Source organism: Tiliqua scincoides, chromosome 8, assembly GCF_035046505.1.
Source record: "Tiliqua scincoides isolate rTilSci1 chromosome 8, rTilSci1.hap2, whole genome shotgun sequence".
NCBI classification, from domain to species: domain Eukaryota; kingdom Metazoa; phylum Chordata; class Lepidosauria; order Squamata; family Scincidae; genus Tiliqua; species Tiliqua scincoides.
Genome location: NC_089828.1, coordinates 1,455,902 through 1,480,530, shown reverse-complemented (window position 1 = coordinate 1,480,530; position 24,629 = coordinate 1,455,902). Strand labels below are relative to the sequence as shown.

General features: G+C 46.3%; 1 protein-coding gene across 1 annotated transcript; it reads right to left on the bottom strand.

Annotated features, from left to right (window-relative positions):
* Nucleotides 1-16,920: 16,920 nt before the first annotated feature.
* On the bottom strand, nt 16,921-22,594 carry MRPL46 (mitochondrial ribosomal protein L46). Its single transcript, XM_066636235.1, has 4 exons — nt 22,381-22,594; nt 19,675-19,867; nt 17,843-18,016; nt 16,921-17,287 (listed from the first exon to the last, which is right to left on the bottom strand). Exons 1-4 carry the CDS (start codon nt 22,573-22,575, stop codon nt 17,037-17,039), a joined length of 813 nt encoding a protein of 270 aa, XP_066492332.1. The 5' UTR covers nt 22,576-22,594; the 3' UTR covers nt 16,921-17,036.
* Nucleotides 22,595-24,629: the final 2,035 nt, after the last annotated feature.

The following is a 24,629-nucleotide window of genomic DNA, read 5'->3' as shown; positions in this document are numbered from 1 at the left end:
TCGCTCGCTCTCCCCGCTGCCCTGGCAAAAAGAATAGTTTTGGGTCCACTTCAAATTTCCATTAGCAAATGTCACTTGTGTCTTCAGTTGTGGAATCCACTCCTTTACAAAGGCCTGTAGTGGTTCTTCCTGGCATTCGGATATCTATCTCGTAGTTCTATATGGCTGGTCTGCAGAGAAATCTTGCAGATGGCAAGTGCTTTAGGATCTTTAGGCAATCTCATTGGTGTCTGCAACTGAAAGACATCTGAACAAATTCATAAAACAAAGGCAGCTCACTGATTAAAGGGTTTTTTTAAAAGCTTATTTAATCATTTCCTTTTGAACCATTTAACTTAAATTAGAAATTAATTTGCATATAACTAAAATCCCAATACAAGTATCTTCTTCTTCTTCTAGATCAGTGGTTCCCAAACTGTGGGTCCATGACCCCCCAATGGAACCTGACCCAATTTTGGGTGGGTCACAAAACTGACAGTCTAGATGCAACAAGTTTAAACCATCTGCTACTTGGGGAGAGCACTTGTTTTGCCAGATTCCCAGTCCAAGCTTCTCCTAGAGACCCTATGCCCACTTTATGCTAATTAGCTCCCCAACAATGGCCCCAGTTCTCCACTGCAGCTCTGCTGGACTTCACCACCAGGTTTTTGGAGGACAAGTCTAGCAACAGTTACTAGTCATGATGGCTCTATGCTTCCTCCAGATTCAGCAGCAGTCTATCAGTTACAAGGGAGTAACAGCATAAGAGGGGTATGTCTTCATCTCTTGCTTGTGAGCTTTCCAGAGATAGCTGTGGGCCACAATGGGAACCTAGTTGCTGGCATAAGTGGGCCTTTGATCTCATTCACTGTCTGATTCGGTTTAGTCTGGCAGGACACGCCGTGGCCTTCTCCTCCTTCTGGAATTAAACTGCCTATGTGGATGCAGAGGTCAACAGATGGATGGTCAAGGTGAATGATGGTCACTGTCCCTGCACTCTGTCACATGTTGTCATGCGTCACTAGTGCTGTCTTTGGGGCTTCTAGCAGACAGTAATCTAGAGGACAACAAGGAGGAAGGAAGTGGAATGGGGTGGTTGGCTGAGAAACTGAAAACCACACTTCCTCGGATGGACAGAGAAGAACAGTGGGCCATCTCATCCAGCAAATTGCCTTTCTTTTGCTGCTTTCTCTCCTATTGATCTGGTGTCGCAGAGCTCCAGGACTTCACTGGAGTCCAGATTTCAAATGGGGTTGATTACTAGGGGAAAAGAGCAGAAGCTCTTTGGAAGAAAGGCAGATACATAAGTAAACAGGGTCAATGGTGATGACAGACGAAGGGGTCGTCCTAGGTGCTTATGCTCTCTCTAAGAGCTCATTGAGAAAGATGACCACTGGCTGTCCAAAGGGAAGACCCCCTGCTGGCAGAAATGCAGGGTTCCAGGCTATCATTTATGGAGCTAAGCATCTTCAGCTGCCCTTCCAAGCCCAACTGGTCAGTGCCTTACCAAGGGACTCTTCACTTCTTGCCCCTGTTCCTCTGAGAGAGCACACATCGATCTGCATCACATTCAACAGGCAATTCGGTTCATTACCACCGATGCCCACATATGACCACAGAACAGAGTCTCTGGGTCTTTTGCTGAACTTCAGCCTGCTTTGATAACGCCAGATTAATATTCATAAGGATAAAGCAAGACTACTTGCAGGATTCCACGTCAGCGCTTTGTAGCCAGCCTGGACCTTCTAACCACATTTGGCCCAGCTGGGAGAACATTTCAGATATCATTAGTGCAACAGAGCAGTCATCACACGTTTCAGGTGGATTTCATGTGAGGGTTTCAGGTGGATTGGACTGCACGGTTTCTCCCTCCAAATGTCCCATGATATCAACTCTCAACCAAGAGGCTGAACAAATACAGATGTCTGGTTCATGTTCCATTGTCTGCTGAAAGCCTGATTGTCCAGTAGTGGCCTGGTAAGCTGCTGCTTATCACCCACCTTCTGTAAACATTGTGATATCTCAGCACACCCACAGGCAGGAAGTGTCTACATTTATTGTATTAAGGTTTATTGTACAATGATATTACTTGCAGTTATTACTATTCTTAATAGTAGTAGTAGTAGTAGTATAGCAGCAGTATCACTTTACACTTAGTGAAAAGCCAGATCTCTGCCCCAAGGTGCTTACAATCTAGATACTAACACAAGGAAGAGAAATGGGAAGAGATGGAGAGGGCAGGCAAATGCCATTGTTTCAGTTACAGTTATTTTAACTTGAATGCAGTCAGGAATGAGGACTAAGGAGGTTACACGTACCCATCATGGCTTGTAACCTGTGATGGACTTTCCCTCCAAAAATCTATCCAATCACTTTTTAAATGCATCTAGGCCTTCAGGTGTCATCACCACATCCTGTGGCAAGGAGTTCCACAGATTAATTACACACTGAATAAAGAATTTTTTTTTTGTCTGTTCTAAAACAGACCAAAAGAGAAAGCGTGTAGGAGATGAGAGAGGCGGGCCTCCTCCACATTTATGTTCCATTTCCTCTTCCTTTCAGGCACTGGGAGGAGCAAAGACCGGCACATCACCAGGTCAGGGAGGAGCAGCAGTTGTCACTAGCCTTGAGTGCCAGGAGGTCCTGAGTTGGTCCTGCCCCTTCTGTACCGCTATTTGCTGTGAGGAAGCCCTGCTCTTCTTTGCACCTGCCCAGGCTGCGTGCAACACACTGCCACTGGTTGGCGAGGCTTTGGTGCCAGCCTGCGCCTCCGTTGCGAAGTTGGCAGAGCCCCCTTTGCAGGTTCCCTGTAAGCACCTTCCAACAAAAAGGGGATTATCGGGAGCTTGTTAGAGCCCTCGCAGGGTGGGAGGATAAGTCTCTCTGCTCAAAAATGTTCTCTTCGGCGGGATTACAAGATAATGCATACGGAATGACATTTGTTCAGCCAGGTTTATGGATTATTTCAAAATCAAATTCACGTAATCTCAGCCGCCATCTGGCACTGGCAACGGGCTTGCAGCCAGTCTGCTGCCATCCTGCTACTGTGAAGCAGCTGCTGCTGGCGAGGCCGGGTGGTTGGCACACGGCTGCCAGTATATACCATGCATGGCAAGACCTCACTACGGCAGTCCAAGGCTGGGCTATCCCAGTGGTTTCCAAGGGCAGGATGAAATGAGCCAGGTGTCAAAGCGAAACCTTACTTTGTGCGGTGCTCACATCAGTCCCTGGAAATAGATGTTGCCTTTGTCCCTAGTAGACACATGCCATTGCTGTAGTTTGGCACATTTACTCTTTATCTTTACCAGGTGCTGGTGCATGCAGAATTTCATGAACATATCTGGTGTGGAGTCCGTGCAGTGCCTATTCAATGACATCATAGAACAGGAGTTGCCAAACCACGGCTCGTGAGCCACGTGTAGCTCTTTGACTTATAAGATGCGGCTCTCTGAAATATGTTGGCTGAGTTCATTTTTTGCATTGCAATTGATATAAAAGGTAAATTAAAAATTTTTCAAGCTTTATCATTATTTACCAGGTATAAACCGGGAGTCCAGTGGATTAAAACGTTAAGTTAAATGTTATGGTGGGTAAATATATCTAAGAATTTCAATGCTTCTTGAATATGGAAACTCTCAAGCATCTCTCTTGCAGCTCTCTGCTGTAAGTGAACTGAAGGGGAGGAATTCTATTCTCTATATTAGTGCTATCAAAGACTACTATCAGTTCTGAAATGGTGGTGTACCTACAATGAGAGAAGCACTCCTTCTTCCATTATATTCAACATCCTTCCGGGTCTAAATCAACGTTCACCATTACTAATGGAAATTAACAGGGATGTACTGAGCGACTGTGGCAGGACTTGAGTTGAGTTCTGAGTCTCAGCCCCCTTTGACTTGACTGGTGCTTAGGTCTTAATGGGCCGCCTTCTCGACTCATCCAGAGCCTTTTTGATAAATGAGTTGGGCATGGCTCCACAGAAAAACGAAGCTGGGGGGGGTGTGGGGGGGAGGGAGTTCTCATTTAAACCCATTTCCGCCCAGCCCACAGGTGTATACATTTGATCCCTGTTGCACGTATGCAATGTTGAGCAGAAATGACTTAACACTCTCCTGATGTCCCCATCCCATCTGTAAACGAAAACTCTGCTGTTCTTTGAGTGCGTTCAGCAGTGCAGGAAGCACCAGTCGGTTCCTTACAAACCCCAGTGATGAACCCTCCCAACCCCATTCGCATCACAACTTCTGATTCTGCCCTCAGAAGGAGCACTGAGCATGGAAGGCCCAACAGGGAGGGAGGAGGCGTCCCAGCTTGGCAAGGCGGGAGGGGATGGGCAGCACGAGCGAGGGGCAGGAGCAGTGGGTGGGAGGGTCATCCACAGGAGTAAGTAACTCAAGTTTCCAAGTCTCCACTTGTCCCCACGAAAAGCTCCCGAGTCACTTCCGGTTTCAAAAAGGCATGACTGGAGTCTTGTCCATACAAACACCCTGTAGGGTAAGTACTGTTAACTCCATTTTGCATCTGGGGAGTCCAGGCTAAGAGGAAGGGGCTTGCTTCAGGCCCCGGGTGAGTGTATAACAGAGGCAAGCTTTGAAGCCGGAAAGTTCTGATTCTGCTCCACCTTTCTGCCCCTGGAAGCTGGGCATAGCAGAATCCTGCCATCTGTGGAAGGGCAGGATTTGGCCCAGGGGCTTCTAGCTGCTGATTCAAGAGGTTCCCGAGATGCAGGAATTAAACTGAGCACCAGCTCCCCTCCCTCTCTCGAAACCAGGAGGCAGAGAGAAGTCAAGTGGCTCTGGCTGTGCTGGAGCAGTTCTTGCCTCCCAGCCATGTGAGATGTGAAACCTGAATTATTCCTCTGCCGGTAGTTCCTCCTCCGAATGCCATGGAAACCACCCTCTTTCAGGCAGGCTCCTGGCTGGATGAAAAGAATAAAACATGAAGCTGCCTTTGCCGGCAGTTTCTCCGCCATCTCATTGCATGTCTGAACTGGACTGGCAGCCATTTGGTTCTGTTTTGACCAGCCGGGCGTCCAAAAACAGCTTCCAAAGCCAGCTGCCGCAAAGGTTTTGCCAGGCCTGCCTCCATTCAGCCCTGCCAGGAACTGAGGAGTTCTGTGCAAAAGTTCTTTGGCCTTCTTGGGGCAAATTGTGTCTGATAAGTCAGGCAAATGTCTGAATATTTCCCCGGGTTGCCAGCTTTTCAAGTGGCCACTGTAGCTTTGCCTGGAATAGCCACTGGGTGTGGCAGTTGCCAATTTTCACTGCCATATTGTGAAAAGCATTGTCCACCCATTTCTGTTACATCAAGTGACTGTTCAATGATTCCTGACCTGATGGCTAGATTAGCATCAAGTGGGGGTGGCATCAGAGGTTGACCAGGTAGGGCACAGGCTGAGTGCCCCTGCGCATCAGAGGGCTCACCTGGCCGGCTGCTGCCTGGATCCTCAGTACCAGTGACTGTGTCATGCCCAACGCAACATTTGGGAGTGAAGGAAGCACCTTCTCCACATTGGGAGGTGGACTGGGGGAGCCAGTGCAGATCTCTGCCCCAGGGATCACACCAACTTGATGCCAGCACTGACATCATGATTTCTTTTGATGCATTGACTAAAGCACTCCTGCTGGTGTCATTGAAACTGCAGATGCTGTGCCCAGCACATTTCCACGAGACCATGTTCAAAAACTGCATCTCAGCCCCGCCACTTCACCAGCCATGAGTCCAGTGTTTGCCTGTAGTGAGCAATGTGGTATTTCTCAGAGGAGGAACACTGGGGAACAATCAAGGAGTGCCGGGATGGTGTCGTGGTTCAGGTGTTGGACTTAGACCTAGAAGTTCCAGGATCAAATCCCTACTCAACCTTGAAGCTTCCTGAGTGACCTTGAGCCAGTTGCTATCTCTCAGTCTAACCTACCTCAAAGGGTTGTTGTGAGGACAAAAGGAGGGAAGGAACCACTCACACCACCCTAAGAAGGGTGGAATAAAAATGTGAAAAATAAATAAAATAAATAAACCTTCCCTGTCTCAGGGAGGATCTCTGACTGAGTCTAGCACTGGCCATTGCAAACAAATATTCATGGCTAGCAGGGATTGGAGCTTATAAGCATGTCAGAACAGATTTGGGGAGTGCCCTCGTTGGCCTTGTACACTGGTACAGCATCCCTGATCTCAATAGCATCTTCATGGGGCAGTCCTCTGCAGCACTAACTAGTAAGGCGTGAAAAAGGGAAACAAACCCTACACTGAAGCAAACTGTCCATGTGCCAGTTCTGAAATTAATGTTAGAAATTCTGCACATTGATATGGAAAGTGAGTGGAGAGAATCAGGGGACAGAGACAACAAAAACAACTCTGGATGCTGGATATTTGGCTCACCCCAAAGTTTTACTGCTTATATTGGCTGATGGAGAACATAAGAACATAAGAACAGCCCCACTGGATCAGGCCATAGGCCCATCTAGTCCAACTTCCTGTATCTCACAGCGGCCCACCAAATGCCCCAGGGAGCACACCAGATAACAAGAGACCTCATCCTGGTGCCCTCCCTTGCATCTGGAGAAGAGAAGCCTCCTCTTGAATGACAGCTGAGTTATTCATGCTCAGATCAAACACTTTAGATGACAACCTTGCCACTTGTACAAGTGCGATCGAAACTGGAAAACAAAGCATGACAAGAGCCTGTGAGTGTGCCCATGTGCTCCTCATCCTTCCACAATGTTTTTCAGAGTCCTAACAAAAGCTCAGCTGAGAGCTTTTTGCAAAGCTGGAGGCTTTGAAAGAAACCAGGAAGCTCAGCCAGTCGACGCTTGCCACCTAGTGGCACAGCCGGCTCTGGTGTGCATATAGTAGCAGTAACCTTCAGCTGAACATTAGGTCAAAAGCACTTTGCGAATCAGGTTAAAAATGTGCTGGAACCAGATCTGTGATTTCAGCCAGGAGTGTCCTTAAAAATAGGGCTCCAAAGGTCCTCCTAGACAGGGGCTCTACCTCTCTCATCATACAAGAACTCAGGGTTACCTGGCAAAATGGATGGGTGACAAGTTCAAGGCTGGGGAAAGGAATGACTTCTTCACACCAACTATTTTATTTATTTATTTATTTATTTATTTATTTATTTTAGAGATTTATATCCCACTTTTCTATCCACTGAAGGACACTCAAGGTGGCTCACAATTAAAAACATAATAATAATAATAATAATAATAATAATAATAATAATAATAATAATAATAATACAGGTATTTATATACCGCCTTTCTTGGTCTTTATTCAAGACTTTATTCAAGGCGGTTTACATAGGCAGGCGATTTAAATCCCCATAGGGATTTTTACAATTGAAAGAAGGCTCTATCTTTCAAGAGCCACAACAATTCAGATGTTTCGTTCTGATCTGGCCTCCATCCTGACCTCCATCCTCCCACGCTCAGAGGAGATGGAATAACTCGGCTCAGCTTGTCAGCTGCTTCAAGGTCGCACGGTGCCGGTGGCCTCGAACTGGCGACCTTCAGATGTTATCTTCAGGCAAACGGAAGCTCAACCCTCTAGACCAGACCTTTACTATACATATACTATAAAACATATAGTAAAAACATAAACTATACATATACAGATATAAAAGAAATTAAAAGCAATATAGTGAGCGTAAGGTGTTTGTTAGCACAAGTTTTGCTGGTTGGCTGCTAACTCAGAAGTCTGTAAAAAGGATGAGGTAGAAGCATCAATGATGTGCCTGTCATTGGTGTCTTGCCACCAGTGGCACCAAAAGGGAAGTGCAGGGGTGTGGGCCGCATTGGATGACACGCACAGGGGGATGACACCACTATTGGTGGTGGGGCAGGAGGTCTGGTCTAGAGCAGGGGTGTCCAAAGTTTTTGGCAGGTGGGCCACATCATCTCTCTGACTCTGTGTCAGGGGGCCGGGGAAAAAAAGAATTAATTTACATTTTAAATTTGAATAAATTTACATAAGTTTACATAAATGAATATATTAAAGATGAACTTATATGAATGAATGAAGGTCTTGCAATAGCTCAAGGCCTATAAAAGGCCTTGCACAAAGCAAGGCTGGCCTTTCCTTTGGTGCCGCTACTGCATCACAGACGTGAAACAACAAGCAGTGGAGGGAGCCCTCATCCCACAGCTCACAAGAGGTCAAACATTCGCCCTCACGCTAAGAGCAGCTGCGTCAGGCCAGTGTGGGCTTCAACAAATCTCTGGAGGGCCAGAGGCTCATTGGAGACTGGGGGCTCCCTGAGGGCCGCATTGAGAGTCCTCGAGGGCCGCAAGAGGCCCCAGGGCTGGGGTTTGGGCACCCCGGTCTAGAGGGTAGAGCCTCCGTTAGCCCGAAGATAACATCAGAAGGTCGCCAGTTCGAGGACACTGGCAGCCGCCTGAACGGCTGAGAATGGCGAGACCGTGAAGCAGCTGACAAGCCCAGCTGAGTGATTCCACCTGCTCTTGATGTGAGCAAGAAGTGTCTTGGCTGCCCTCCTTGTGAGAGATGGAGCTGCTTGTCAGCCTGCGTGGGAGAACTGGAGGCCAGAAGTGAGACCAAACCAGGAAGATCCATCTGAAATGTTGTTGGTTCTTGAAAGAGAGAACCTCCACGATTGTAAAAATCCCCTTGAGAGATTTAGAAACGCCTGCCTATGTAAACCGCCTTGAATAAAGTCAGAGGAGTAATCCGATGACCAGAAAGGCAGTATATAAATACCGAGTTATTATTTTTTAGTATTATTATTGGCCAAAATTTTAAAAATCTTGGTGTTTTTGAACAATACCATCATCTTATATATCATTCAATGTGTAATTTCATGCAGAATGCAAGGAAACAAACAGCGTCAAGATATCTCTATTCTATCAAAAGTTAGAGCCAAAAAAAAAACCAGCGGGGTGGGGCATCACCACACGCACTGCCTGGGGTATTGCTCCGCCCACTACATGGGAGGAGGTCTGTCATGGGGGTGACGTGCTGGCCTCCTGCACCGGGTGACGCGAACCATAGTGATGCCACCGCTTGCCACGGTAGCTAAAAGGAAGGCTCCCTGTTGAGCAGCTGGTATCTTGTGTCGAATGCTAATGGAACTTAAGAGCACTGGTGTTTCTACAGGGGAGTCAGTGCTGTAAGTATTGCAGGTGCCCCAATGCCCTGTGTAAGCAGCCGCTCCCACTCGACGTTGGAGCCTTTCTGGGCAGCAAGTGGGAGGGGACAGTTATAAGGTGCATTGCAGTGCCTGCAATACTTACCATGCTGACCTCTCTGTAGCTACACGATTGCTCAGGATGCTGCCATTGGCCTACCCAACTTGGTTTCATTGGTGGTGCCTGGCGGTAGCTCCTTTCAGGGTTTCAGGGAGTAATTTTTCTCCTTTCCTGCCTAGGCCCTGCCCAGGAATCTGGTCACTGAACCCAAGACCTTCTGCATGCAAGGCATGGATTCAACCAGGCTGCTTCCTTTGCTTGTTTCTTGTGGGGCTCTTGGGGAAATCTGGCTGGCTGCTGTTGAAGGTGACATGTTGGGCAGGGAGAACCCTTCAGGTCTGATTCAAGGGGGCTCTTCTTCTTTCTCCCTGCAGCCCTCCCTTGTGACTGTGAATCTCTTTATGGTGATCTGCTGGGTTGGGTCATTTGTCCATCTAACTTAATGGTTCCCAACTTTTAGGGAGCTGCGGACCACTGAGGAAAAAATTGGAATCATTGTGGACCACATTCAAACCCCCCCCCCAGCCCTTGCACCCTTGTTGGCCGTGCATGTTCCCCAAGTAGTGGTGCAAAGTCCAGTGGGGACCCTGGAAGAGCCAGCCACCCGCTGCAAGAGCATGTGCCTCTCATCTCTTCATGAGCCAGTGAGGGAGTGCACCAGCAGGCCTTGTGCTCCTGCAGCTGCTGGCTGGTTGCTCTGCGGCGCACTGACCAAAACCCCATTCACCTCCAGGCACCAGAGAGATCACACTGGAGCTTGCAAGAGAGCAGGGTGGCTCCGGTAGTGATTGGCATGCAAGCATGGCCCGAAAGGGGTAGGGCAAGCCCAGGGGGGTGACACCATGCCATGGCGGTGCCAGCTGCACCAGCTGTTCATGCCGTGTTGGGACGCCTGTGATCAAAAAGCACGCATTAAAATAACTAAAGGCTGTCTTGTGTGTGTGTGTGTGTGAGAGAGAGAGAGAGAGAGAGACATTGCAGACCACTTTTCAGGTTCTTGCTGATTACCTGTGGACCACTGGTTTGGGAACCACTGATCTAACGTAATGCCGTCTGTGCTGGGTCTCTGGGTGGGTTATTGTTCTGGCACTACCTGGAGATACCAAGAACTCAATCCGCCCCCTTCTGTAGGCAAGATGGGTGCCCCCTCCTTATGCTCCTATGTGTGGATTCCGAACGCTCTCCTCCAATGTAAGCAATGCTCACCTTCCATTGAGCAGATGACATGCTCACACCAAGGATCACCAACCACCCGTCCTCTTACTGCCCACATCATTACACATGGCTAGAAGCTCTCCTTGGCCTACTTTAGGCTGCCATCATTTCTACTGCAAACACTTGCTCTGTGCTGGTTTAAAAACCAAGAGGACATTCGTTCTTTCAGGTAAAGATCTGCTGGAGAAGCAGACTAGTCCTCCAGCCTGTTCTGAGTGCTGCAAAATGAGCCTCACCACCATCTGAAATGACACACTGTGCAAGGCATGGAGCTTTTAGTGCTTGCTTGCATGCAGTGGCATAACTAGAGGGGGTGCAAAGTACTAAGTTTTGCAGGCGCCTGAACGCGAATGCCTCCGTTTTGCTCCCCCCACCTGGAATGGCTCCAAAGGGGAGGGGCTGCTTGCACGGCGAAACTGTTATTAGCCACGAAGAGAGGGATTTGCAAGTAAGTTTCCCTGAGTGCAGCATTTTTGGGAAAGAGTGACTCAGATCAGCGCTGCGGCGCAAGAAGAAAGGGACAGACTCACCCCTTCTCTCTCTGTGTCATGGCCCAGCTCCAAATCAGGAGGCTTCATGGCTGCTTTAACATAAAGAAAATCACATTGGGGGGGGGGGAGGCCCAGCCATGGGACTCCCAAGCTAATACATTACTTGATTTTAAACTCCAGGGTGGGGCCTACGTCTTGACTTTGGTGTGTGGTTTGCTAAGTGACAGCAAGTGCTATAGAAATGAATGAATGACTAATTGCTCAGATGAACTCAGTTTTGAAAGCAGCATGTTCCTCCAGCTGTTCGCTCCCCCCACCCCCGTCCAGAGTGCTTCCAAAGCAACCGAGAGGTTATGGTACCATCAGGATTACTCAGAATTCAAAAGCAAATGGGATTTGTGACCCATTATATTTCCTGGGGAATAGGGGGACGGATGGGGAATTGACACTCTCTCTTGGAAATGAATGGTTCTGATAGGTCACCAAACCAATTATTCAGAGCTCACAGATCACTAAGCTGGATAAAGAAAAGGCATCTCGATAAATTCCTATTTGCCCAGAAACGTAAAAGAGTGACCCAGTCTGCCCTTCCCGAGCTCTGCTAAGTGTGGATTGCATCTAGTTACTTCTCCAGATTTTTCCGTTCCCTCCCCTGCTACACAGATGCACAGCGAGAGAGAGAGAGAGAGAGAGAGAGAGAGAGAGAGAGAGGGAGAGAGAGAGATTTAATGTTCAGGACTAGAATGGCTGGGAGGGTAAAACTGGAGAGATAAATGTAATGTGGTCTATTACTTTGATAAATGAAAGCAAATGCCCAGCAAATGTGGAGACTGCATTGGGAGCTGAAAGGGTAGAAAAACAGATGGTCTTGGGGAAGTGTGAAGACATTTGTTGCACAATAGAGGTTGCTCCGTGGATCTATAGGGTCCACGTGAACCTTATTGTCATCCACATGAATAAAAATGCACCCTAGAAGACAGAAGACAGAACACTCCATTGTGTATTGCAAAGGACAATCAAGACTAGTACAAAAGTTGTCTTTCAGGGATTTTGGAGGCAGGGAGGGAAGGAGATATTCACAGATCACAGCTGGGAGCAGGAGCCATTTGTCTGTTCTCCTCCCAGAGCTTTCTCTTGCAGTGCTCTAAATAGCTTGGGATCAGTGGCATCACTAGGTGGGTGTGGGCCATACCGGGTAATGCACACAGAGGGATGTGACACCACTAGTCACCAAAAAATTTTAAATCTTGGTATTTTGGAATAATACCATCATATCATATATCAATCAATGTGTAATTTCATGCAGAATGCAACAAAAGAAAGCGCGTTGAAATATTTCTATTCTATCAAAAGTTACAGCCAAAAAACCAGTGGGGCGGGGCGATGGTACATCACTACATCCACTACCCTGGGGCCTTGCTCTGTCCACTGCACAGGAGGAGGTCCATCATGGCAGGTAACATGCTGGCCTCCCGCAGCAGGTAAAACAAAAACCTAGTGACCCCACTGCTTGGGATCCTTAAAGGACTGCCATTACCCCCTGCCCCCAATCTGTTCCTGCCTGTCCCCTGAGAGAAAAGGCTTCAGGTCCTACCATCATCAGATGTTGGCAGATATATCCATCATATACCAAGAAAGATAGTGCGGTGGTGTGATTCAAGCTCTAGACATGTCCCATGTGGATGTGGATTCAAGTCCCTTCTCAGACATGAAGTTTACTGGGTTATCTTGGGCCAGTCATATCTCACATGCCTCACTGGATCATTGTGAGGATAAAATAAGAGGGAAGAGCCATGTACCGAGCTGCCTGGAGAGCAAGTGGTATAGAAAGGTGACCAATAACTACGCATAGCAGAGAAGGCTTTGCTCTGGGCACCAGAATTCATTTCCTTCCCCAGTTCCATTGTTTTTGCTTAACAATTGGGAATTAGAAACCGTCAATGACCTGCTACACATTACACAGAGATCTATCAGCAGATCATGATCTACCCTCTCCCTACCCATTTTAGAGTGCGCTTCTAGCTTACACGGCGCACGAATGAGGTCCAATGCCCCCTTGCGTGATGTGTGCAATCGACAGCACTTCCCATAATCCGCTAGAACAGTGATTTTCAAACTGTGGGTCCTGGTCCCTTCAGTGAGTCATGAGACATGAGTCACTTTCTGGTGGTTCGTAAAACTGACAGGGAAGATTAGACAAGCTGAATTTTGGGGGTGGGGGTGGTGGGAACCAATCAGCATTGTAACCACATCCCTTGGTATTTATAAATCAGGCAGTAGCCTCTAGGGCAGGGATATGCCAGAGCCACAGCACCGAGTCTCAAGTCAAGTCCCAAGTCTCCACCCTCCCTTGAGTCACCCACAAGTCTTAACGCCGGCTGTCGTGACTTGTACAGAGTCATTTTTCAAGTCATTTTGACTTGTCCGAGTCTTTTTGAAAAGCGAGTCCTTTTCAAAGACTCGCTTTTCCAAAAGACCTGGAAGTGGCAAAAAAAAACAAGCACACACACGAACAAAGTCACAAGCACGCAGAAAAGCTAGTCTTGACTCAAATCTATTTTAGTGTTTTTATTTTTAGTGTAGAACCCCCGAGTTGCAAGTCAGTGCCCAAGTTTCTGATACATGTGACTCGAGTCCGTACGAGTCATGAAAAATGTTTCTGTGACTCGAGTAAGTCACCCGAGTCTCGGCCTATGCCTGCTCTAGAGCTTCTAAAATGTTTGAGAACCACTACAGGAAAGCATGCCAAAGTCCCATGACAGGCATCTCAAGTTTCCTCTGCCATCAAGTCCATGTGGAAAAGGTCCTTCATGCTAGAACCATTGCTTTAAGTTGTGGTGCCACTTGGCTGCCATGAGTGGAACGAACTTTCTTTCACAGCATTGCTGGCCAATATCTTTCTCAGGTCATATGAGCCAAACAATTCATGGGAGAAACAGCAATTCCATTGCTACAGACCTTAGATTGAGTTTGATTTACTTTTAATAAGAAAGCAACCATCCAGCCAAGATGTTTTCAGAAAGAAATGTAACCCTGTCTTCAGCAAAATCTGAAAAAGAGAGGCCTGCACTGCAGTCCCATATACATTTACTTGTGAGTAGTCCTCATTGTACACAAGGAGACTTACTTTTGAGTAGACATGCATCAGATTGTGCTGCTAGTTCCTCATCAGAAGATAAGATATCTGCTGGGTGGTTTTGTACCACTTCAAAGCACGCATGGGAGCTTGCCCACGAAGGATATTATTTAGTGTTACAAAGAATTAGAGGCTATGCTCCTGCCCCAAGGAGCTTACAGTATAGAAAACAATATAAGGCAGGTAACAAACAAGGGGAGAGGAATGGAGGCAAGGGAAACATGGGAAGAATATCCTGTTATGAATTTGTGTGTCTTTAGGTTTAGCTATAGAGACTAAGGGCTCAATCCTATCTAAATTTCCAGCGCTGATGTAGCTACAATACAGCACTGGGGTCAAGGAACAAATGTTCCCTGACTTTGAGCAGGCCTCCATGACTGCCCCCCATCGCAGGATGCAGCACATACCCTACTGGCATGGCTGCATCAGTGCTGGAAAGTTGGATAGGATTGGGCCCTTAAGTGATTGTGCCAAAGGCCTTATAAAAACGGTAGGTTTGGCTTAGAAAAAAATCCTCTTAAAGATTTGTGTTCCTTATAAATCAGAGAGTGAGGTAGCATCATGGAGACATTCTGGGAGGTAATTCCAGACTTAAGGGGGCAGAGTTGCTTAAGGGAACAGGGGACCTCTGGAAAACGGAGAGCAGAGGAACTGGATGAGCAAAGGTTATAGACAGGGATTTGAGAGATAGGAGAGTTGAGAGACTGGGAGTGAGACATAGCAGGCTTGGAAGGGAATGATGAGGCACTTGTTCCTAGCCTCTTCTTCTCCCAAACATGCTGTCCCACCTGCAGACTGAAGTGGTCCAGGCTGCGGCACGGCTTCAGTGAGAATTTTGGCTCAACCTATCAGCACTTATTTTAAACTAACAACTGCCTTGACTGTTACGGCAGGGAAGAGGTCTACAGTGGGCCTTCTGTATCCATAGGGATCCATTCCAGGACCCCTGTGGATACCAATTTCCACGCCTCACAGGACCTCAGACATGACTGGAGCTTCCAGTTACAGCCGGAAGTCCTCTGAGGTCTCCTTATCAGAGGTCTTGCATCCTTGTATATTCAAATCTGCTGATGGAGAGCCCAAGGATAAGGTATAGCAAATAGAATAAGCAAATAGGAAATTTTCTGATGCTCTTTTTGCCCTCCTGCCCTGTTGCCTTTCCCAGCCCCTACCCAAAGACACAAGCCAGCATTTCCTTGCCCCCCCCCCGCCCCAGCTGTCACCAGCACGCTTTCATTCTCAAACCTTGGGAAAGTAATTTGCAGTTCTTGGGCCTGAGCTCCATCCCTGGCTTTTATTTATTTTTCCCTTCACTGCCTGCATTGCTCTTGCCTGCCCAGGTCCTGGCACCTGAGCTGACTCCCCTCTGAGTCTCGGGGGGGGGGGGAGAGGGGGGGCTGTTGTGTGCAAGAGAAATCCGGTTTATTTATTGCAAGCCTCTGGCTCTGAGCAGCACTCAGGTTTCTTCAAAATAAAAGGTAGACACACCACACTCTTAGCCGCTTGCAGAATGATCAACAATCCTTTTTCTTTTAAAAAAAAAATGTGAGGCTTCGAACCAGACAGACCCCCAAGCAGGTTGGCATCTTCAGCTATCTTCAGTTCTGTGTCTGATGAACCCAGGATAATGAAAGCGCAGGGGCTTCCTCAATGGCAAGAGACAAGAACCCCAAAACTGCTACTGCAAAATCTAGGAAGCTGCCTGCCACAGAGTCAGACACTTGGTTCACACAGCTCAGTGCTGTCCGACACTGCCTGGCAACAGTTCTCCAGGGTTCGGACAGGAATTCCTCTCTGCCAGATGCTCTTCTGCTGGGCTACAGCCTCTCCTTGTCATTAAGGGGGGGAAAGCTGTGATATCTGATGATCCAGAAACTGAAAATTGGCTAAAGGCCCATTGTGTTTCACTAGTTTATTAACTAGCAGCAGTCAGCAGTAGCTCCAAGCGGCTGGAAGAATCAAGAGTCCCTATGCCTGAGTGGCCACGAGGGTTAACAGCCCCATTCTAAAGACTCCTTGACCTGGCGCAGCCACGCTGCACCAGTATCATAAACGTGCCATAAGACACGTTTGTGCCTGCACAAGAGCCAACAAGGACGTGCGCCAGCCTGCCAGCACTGGATCCATTCCCCATGCCAGCCATCAAAGGTAGGTTCACACTGGGCAGCATGGGTGATGGGAGTTTTGAAGGCAGGAAGGAGACATTTTAGGGCAGAGAGGGTGGAACAGGAGGATTGGACTTGGGAGGGGGTGGAGTTGGCAGCAGCAGTGCACATCCTATCCTAACTCCCATTCCCAGGCCAGACAGCCCTAGACAGGCTTCCTAGGCATGCCTTTATCCAAAGACGACCTCCAACCACCTGCTAACTCCTGTAGCAGGAAACCTTTCTACAGCAGTATTTCTCAAACAGTGAGTTGGAACCCACTAGGTGGGTCACAAGCCAATTTCAGGTTGGCCCCCATTTGTTTCAGTGTGTGTGTTATTAACAGATGAGATTTGATGCTACCATGGTATGTATCTGCCTTTGGAGAAATGTGACAAAACTGTACTTTTAACAAGCTACTACATATATGCTTTTAACAATTATAGTCAATGGAGCTTACTCTTGGGAAAGTGTGGAGACTTAACTTCCTGCCTGATGATGTCATTTCCAGCCATGACATCACTTCCAGTTTAATGACATTGCTTCTGGTGGGTCCCAACAGACTGTAATTCTAAAAAGTGGGTCCTAGTGATAAAAAACATTTGAAAACTACTGTCCAAGAGGATCTCCAGTAGGTGCCTATTGAGCCTCTCCTTGAAGATCTCCAGTGAGGGAGAATCCACCACCTCCCTTGGCAATCTGTTCTACTGCCGAGTCACCCCGGCTGTCAAGAATTCACAACTTAACACACTGGACAAACTCATCTTTATTCAGCAGACAGAGTCCTTGTTCTGGGTCTCCAAACTCACACAAACGCATCTTCTCCCATGTAGGCCCCTCTCCATATAGGGCTAGGGACCTGCTCCATCATTCACAAGTCCACCAGAAATCGAGTGACCTGGGAATGATATTCTGGTTTCAGGTAGTCGGCCAGCTCCCCTTTGCTGACCCACACACAGTCCACTTTCTCCTTGGCCAAGAGCAGGTGGTCATCCTGGAGAAAAGCCTTGAAGAAGAACACTTTGACTCCCATGCCACCTTCTGTCTGGGCCGCCTTGGGAAACTTGTACTTGTAAACACCACAGGGAGCATTCCCTAGAAACTTGGTAGAGACATGGCTACCTGCAGAGGTCCAGAAATTAGGTGGGGGGGGGGAGAGAGAGAGAGTAAGAAAATATCCAGGTAAGATCAGGAAAAACAGCAAAAGAAGATGGACCAAATATATGTCAAGAAATTGAGAATTATGGCCCCACATCAATGTAAAGATACTTGAAGAGGCTGAAACATGTGTATTGATGAATGTAAGTAACAGTCCCAAGTATTTACATGGTGCATTCAAGGTGTTGCAGATCTAGGGGTCCATAATGCTTGGTTTTATGCATGAGACAGTCATTATGTGTGAGGCCATCAAACCTGACCTCAGGCCTGTGGAGGGCAGAGGATACTTTCCTTTTGCCCTCTGCTAAGTTTGTACAGAATCTTCAAGCAACAAAAAGCCTCATGGGGAGAAAGGTTAAACTAGCCATCCAAAGTGCTTTCTGACATGTATAGAACTTGGGGTGTGGGGAGAGGGAGCAACTTCACTGCCGTTATATTGCCTTCCCCCCCACCAGCACCCTGTGAGCTACACATATAAGAGCAAACAAGTAAGCAATGGGCAGACAGTTAGTCACTGACCTGAGAGAGTAACCAAGGCCCGTTCTGCTGTGGCTCGCAGGGTCTCCCCCTCTTGCCACTCTGCTTGTGGCAACAGCCAGATCTCATCATCCCCCATCTTCTGCTTAACCAACAGTAGCAAGTTCTTGTCCAGCTTTCTGTTCAAAGATGTCCGGTCATTGCTTTTGTCAGCATCTGCCAAGGAAAGAGTCACAGGTGCTCAGCCAGTCGGAGGGGAGCAAACCCAGACCCGTTTCCCAGAAGGCTTGTGACAACACTACTGGAAATCACACTGAGGAGCAAATCCTGGGACAGGCTGCCAAGACAACACACCAGCAAGAGATTACACACCTCTTGCAACCCAGACAGAATAATACACCATCCCCTGAACCTTCAGGTGACAGGTATAATTGTGCACTCTCTTTTTAAAAGGTCATCTAAATAGTTCACTGTATGCATTCCAGCACAGTGACTTATTAGAGCTGACTTTTTGGCTTGTGGAGTTTAGACAAAAATACCTCTGGGTCATTGCAAAAGTCTAAGTCCATGACCTTTCAGTGACACCTCTCTCTAAAAATAGCTGCTTGTCCAAAGAAGGAGCAGCTATGCTGCAGTTCATGAATCATGGAAGGCAGAGCACTGGCTCTTTAACCATTCATTTCATTCAGAAAACAGCTAAATTACAAGCATTCCACTTTAAGTCCTTGGGGAGTGGGAAGTCAAATGCTCCATCAGGCTTGTAAATAGCACTTCACCTGGGGCAAGCAGGCATTGCCTCCAGGGAGACTGGCAAAAAGGTGTTGAAAAGAATGTTGTTCTTTAGAAGTGGTGTAGCATAATGGCTACCAATCAGGAGTTCCTTGGTTCAAAAGTTGCATCTCATTAGATGACAGTAAGGTCAGCTGCAATATGGGAATAATAAAACGTAATATATGTTGAGTGCTTTGCATACTCAGAAAGCAAAGGTTAAATCTGATTACTACGGGTTTAGGTCAAAAACGACAGTTAGCTTGCACGGGCAGGAGAGTTATAGAGGGCAGGCTATTATGATGAACTTATTCATAAATAATCACATTTTCATAAATATTATATGCTTATTCATAAATTCAACATATGATTTGCCCAAATTGTGCTAAGCAAACTAGTTTCAGACTGTGGATTCAGATTTTGGTTTGGTGGCCGTTCAAACCATGGTTTGTTGGATGGTGCTCATTCACACATCACAATAAACCATGAACTGGTGTTTACATTATAATTATTATTTAAGAATACTTAAATACTGCTTTTCAACCAGAGTAGTTCACAAAGCGCCCAAGGTATAACATAAATCATTCAATGATTCCTTGTCCCTCTTGGGCTCAATTCTTTAGAAAAAATACAGAAGAGACACCAGCAACAGCCACTGGAAAAGTTGACATGCTGGGGCAAAGAGGTATGTGAATTCTCTCATTCAATGTGATAGCCATTAGCTTACATGGATAAAACTAATCCATGGAACCTCCATGTTCAGAGGATGTATTCCTCTGAGCACCGGATATAGGGGAAAAACAAAAATGGAATATCCTGCATGTGGGTTCCCTGGAGGCATCTTTTTGGTTATCATGGGAAACAGGATAATGGACCAGATAAGCCTCAAGACAATTATTGCCTTCCCTCCTCAAGGAACTTCCTTATGGCTATGGGGCACCACAGCTGCCCTCCAAACACAATCTAGTTTATCTTAAGAGTGAATGGAGACAATTAAAGCAACCTGCTTCCCAGCTTCTTGCTCAATGTTCCATTTCCAACAGATTACAGTTCAAATCAGCAACACCCCAGCAAGGTAACATCAGGAAAGCAGCATAGTCTTGAACCTGTTATCCGCGAGGCCAGGTTGAACTTTCGGAATTTCTGCTCCCACAGTTCTTCTAGGTCTTGAGCTAGCACAATCTCCTTTCCAGGATCGCTGTCTTCATCATCATACTTGTCTCTCTTCCTCTTCAACCACTTCTCCTCTGCCAAGCAACGAAGCTCATGATCTGAATAGAGGCTTCTCTCCACCTCTATCTGGAGAGCAAAACAGAAAAGTAGTCAGATCTGGAGCCCAGCAGACAGACTTCTGCAAATCATTTTTTTTGAATGCTGCATTACTCTGGTTCCCTGCAAGCTTTGAAAAAATGTCACAATTTCTGAATAAAGCAATTAACACAAACATAGTGGGAGAAGCAGAATTCTGGAATTCTCTCTTCTTTCCCCCACTTCTCCATGTTCTGGCTAGATGAATGTCACTAAACAAACTAAATGGATGTTGTGTTGCTTTACAAATTAAAAGAGCATTTGCTGTACCCAAGTCTTAGAATGTTAGATTAGAATGAATTTTAGACCCCTCTGGTGGAGCTTTCCTTATGAGTTTGTAGAATGGATGAGAAACATCTTTTAATTGCATATGTTTGCGGAAAGCAGTGTAGCGTAGTGGTTAATGCGTCAACTATGACCAAGGGGATCTGGATTCAAATCCTGCCTTGTCCATTTATTACATATTTTTATACTGAGCTTCTTGAACTCTTTAGAATTGCATTTTATTCTCACCTCTTGAAAATTAGTTGCTCCTTTTTGCTTCCTGAAAGTGGGGCAGTGAAATGGGGGGGGGGGGAAGATGTTTGGTTTAGTTTCTTGGTCCTAAGTCTTCTTATTTGACATTTGCTGTACATGATACAGCCCTGAATACGATGAAGCTCTATTTCCAACAGAGTGGTCATCCAAATATCTATTATTAGATCAAAAGCCAGGCACAAAAGCAATCATGAAGCCATGAAATTTGCTGGGTCAGCAGTTGCTACCCCAACCTCACAGAATTGTTGGGTGGATAAGATGAGGGGGTGATGGTGGGAGAAAATACATTCATCGCTCAAATGACAAACTATATGGATATTATCTCCAGCATGAGTATTTTATTTGCAAAGGCTTTTCAAGAGTTGTTTTAGGCAGCAAGTTTTTTTAAAAAAAAACTCCATCCTAGGATTACTAGTGTTTATCTTTTTTTTTTTCAGATATTTTTAACTGTATTCTTGCCAGGTGTTCTGCCAAAGCTGCATAGTAATTTTTTAAACACTGTAATAATCACCAAATAGTAATACATACGCATTAGAACAGTTCTCAAATTTTTAGCAGCAGCACGCACTTTTTAGAATGACAATCTGTCCGGACCCACCAAAAGTGATGCTATTAACCTGGAATTGATGTCATGGCTGGCAGGAAAATCATCAGCAGGCAGGAAAATTTTTAACACCCCCATACAATCAAATCAAATAAATTAAGTAAATTAAAAGTTTGCAATAAGCATAAATTTAAAAATTTATTTAAAATAAAGGAGAACCACCCTAACCTTCCAAAGCATTTGCTGATCCACTTTAAAAAATTTCCCCAAACATCCCAAAGGCTGCAATAATATCCACACTTGAACAGGAATAAGTCCCATTAACTATCATTGTTAAAAGCATATACAGGGGGGCCCCATATCTGCAAATTCTCTTATATGCAGATCAATTTCCCTCCCCCACTCCCCTCACCTCTGGAGGGTCCTCTAAGCACATCAGTGAAAAAAATGCAACTTCCAGTTTCTCAGTGAAACCTGACATTTTTAATGCCTTTTCAGGCATTGGGAGGCTTGGGGAAAACCAAGGGTTCCAGGGCTTCCCCAGGCCTCCCAATGCTTTATAAAGCATTAAAATCATTACTTCCAGTTTTACAGAAGCCCCATGAAAGCACTGTTGGGATCATTCTGAACTCGGGATGGGGAACATCCATCCATGGCCACTGCTGGGCTCAGAGGACCCTCCGGAGGCAAGAGGAGCAGAGCTCACCTTGCTTCCGGAGAGTGGGGTGGAGGCATTTACTCATATCCACAGTTTCATTTAACCATGGGGGGTTCCATTCCAGAACCCCTACAGATATGGGGGCACGGCTGTACCTACCAGCCTGTTAGAAGTACAGCTCTGTAACATTTCCCCAAATGCAAACACATACCAGTTGATGAACTGGGGTTGTGGCACAAAAAAGGCTGAAGACCACTGGTCTAAATATCTCAAATCATTCCTTTAACACCAAGTTAAAATTTTAAGTAAACAGTTAACATTTAAGGGGGGTTTTAAAATATAAAATTTAAATATTTAAAGTATTTAAACAGTTAAAATTTAACACAGTTAAAGTTTAATATTAGTTGTTAGTTAAAACCTAAATGTTGAAATTCAACATTTTAAATAGTTCTGTTAAAATTTTATATTTTAAATATTTAAATGCAACATTTAAATTTTAATTAGAAGTTTAACTGGAATAGAAATTATAATAGAAATTTTATATATATAACAAGTTTAACCTTCTATAAGCTTTTTCCTACCCACCCACCCCCAAACCCAGTGGGGAGATGCTAAAAGTCCAGCATCCATCAACAGCATCACCCACACAAGTGAGCATTCCAGGCTTCTGCGCATGCGCCATCCTCTCCCCACTCCCCCTGCTGGAGCAGCTCAGCCACCCAGGTGAGGATTCCACGCGTCTACGCATGCGCGGTCATCTCCCACCTTCTGCAGCAGCTCAGCCATTTCCTTCTCCTGCAGGGTCGGGGCCTGCGACAAGCTGGGCGGCCTCTGCAAGGCCAGCGCCCCGAGGAGCCTCCACTTCGACCGGACAGCCGCAGAGCCGGAGAGGCCGCGGACGGACCCGGAGAGAGCCCGTGCTGCTGCAGTACAGAGCACCCGCCTCACGGGCGCCGCCATGTTACCCCACCTGACCACAATGCACCGCGGTGAACGCTCGACCTTTGGAAACGGGGAAGCTAAAGTTACACACTTGGTAGACTAATGAAAGGCCAGAGACACGCATCTACGTACAATGGCGTATTTCCGAGTTTTTTCTAAACTAACCATTTCGAAAGGTTCCTGTGGTTTGAGCAGGAGCAGGTTCCCCAAACACCACCCCACCCAACAATAATAAAAATAAAAATAATTAATTATAAAATAATTAATAAACTAATAATTGATGGTTGATTAATTATTATTATTAATATTAATTATATTGTGTGTTGGCATCCTCGGAAGACTATGATGTCACGCTCTGAATGGTGGTTCTGGAACAGAGTGTCCTCTCCAGTGCGCAAAGCCTGGGTAAAGTAGGTATGGAGGATAGGCTGTTACCCATGCAGCAAATCCCCCCTCTCCACGTCGCTGAAATGGTCCAATGGAAAGGCAGAGGCCAATACGGTTGGTTCCAGCAGCGTCACAGGAGTTGCCAGAACATGACTGTGTTCAGCCATGAACTGCCTCAGGGACTCCGGCTCCTGATTTTGCCTCGAGGTTGACTCCTGAAGCCTTTTCCATAACTGGATGTAGCCACAAGGCAGTGGAGGTTTGGGGTCAGAGTTTTCCTTCTCTCAGATGAGCTGCCTTCCCAGGCTATCGAGTCCCATCTACCCGGTGGCTGTTTAGTCGCCTCTTACGACAAGTACAGCCAAACTGATTTTTTGCCAAACTGATATAATTTTTTTAAATTATATTAATAGCTACTTATACTAATTATTATTATATTATCAGTGATTATTTTATATATTATTTAGTGTTATAATATTAATAATGATAATTAATGATAATTATACTTTTTATTATTATAGAACCACCTTGGTGCCCTTTCGAGGAGAAAGGCAGAATATAAATAAATAAAGTTTAATTAAATTATTTAATAATTAAATAATTTTAATTAAAGTGTGGGGCAGAGGGAGAAGTCTCAAAGCTGCAATCCTAAATACACCTATTGGGAGCTCTGTGGGGCTTGCTTGTGAGCAGAAATGCACAGACTTGCACTGCGTTATTTCATGTGTACAAAATCAAGCGGTTTTTTTATGGATCCACATTTCAAAACATAGCCCTGCAAATGCAAATTCTAGGGCAAGCACGATCCCCATGTTATGTGTGTGGTCTTTTTGTGACAGCCCTGCATCATACTCCCCCGTCAGTCAGGTTGAGGCTGGTGCAGGGTTCTAGCCATGAATCCCCCCCATGCCTAACACTTGACAGCCCAATCCTATCCACACTTTCCTGGGAGTAAGCCCCATTGACTACGTGTCTAAGTAGACATGCATAGGATTGGGCTGTCCAATATTCCAGTGCCAGTGCTGCTGTGCCAATGGGGCATGCACTGCATCTTGTGATGGGGCAGCACTCACAGAGGCCTCCTTAAGGTATGGGAACATTTGTTCTCTTACCCCAGGGCTGCATTAGGTTGCACCAGTGCTGGAAAGTTGGATAGGATTGGGCTGTAGGACTGGTCAGGAGTCTCCATCTCTCAGTGCCTAGCTGGAGTCAGCAGCCTCTGTCTTCAGGGGACTAATGAAAGCAGCCTTGAAGATCTGAACAGGGACTCCAGACAATTCCAATATTGCAGCATGTTGGGAGGGGAACCTCCAGGGATTGAGGTTGGCAGCACAATTCTGTGCTTGTCTACTCAGAAGTAAGTTCCATTCTATTCAATGGGGTTTACTCCCAGGAAAGTGTGCATAGGATTGCAGCCTGGGCTGCCAGTCCTCACCCCCCATGGGCCACAGGATGCTGCTCTGGCTTGATCTAGGAGGGCTTTCTTTATGCTCTTACATTCAGGGCAATTTTTATTTCTGAAGGCTATTGTATTCTAAAGTGGATCCTGTCTGTCACTCTACCATTTTTCTACCTCTACGTTCAGCCTCCTAGCCACCTTCCCTCTTCTCCCCCATCACCAACCCACCATGCAGCGCGCAGCTGTACGGAATACCTTGAGTTGTGGGCGCCGCCATCTTGCTCCG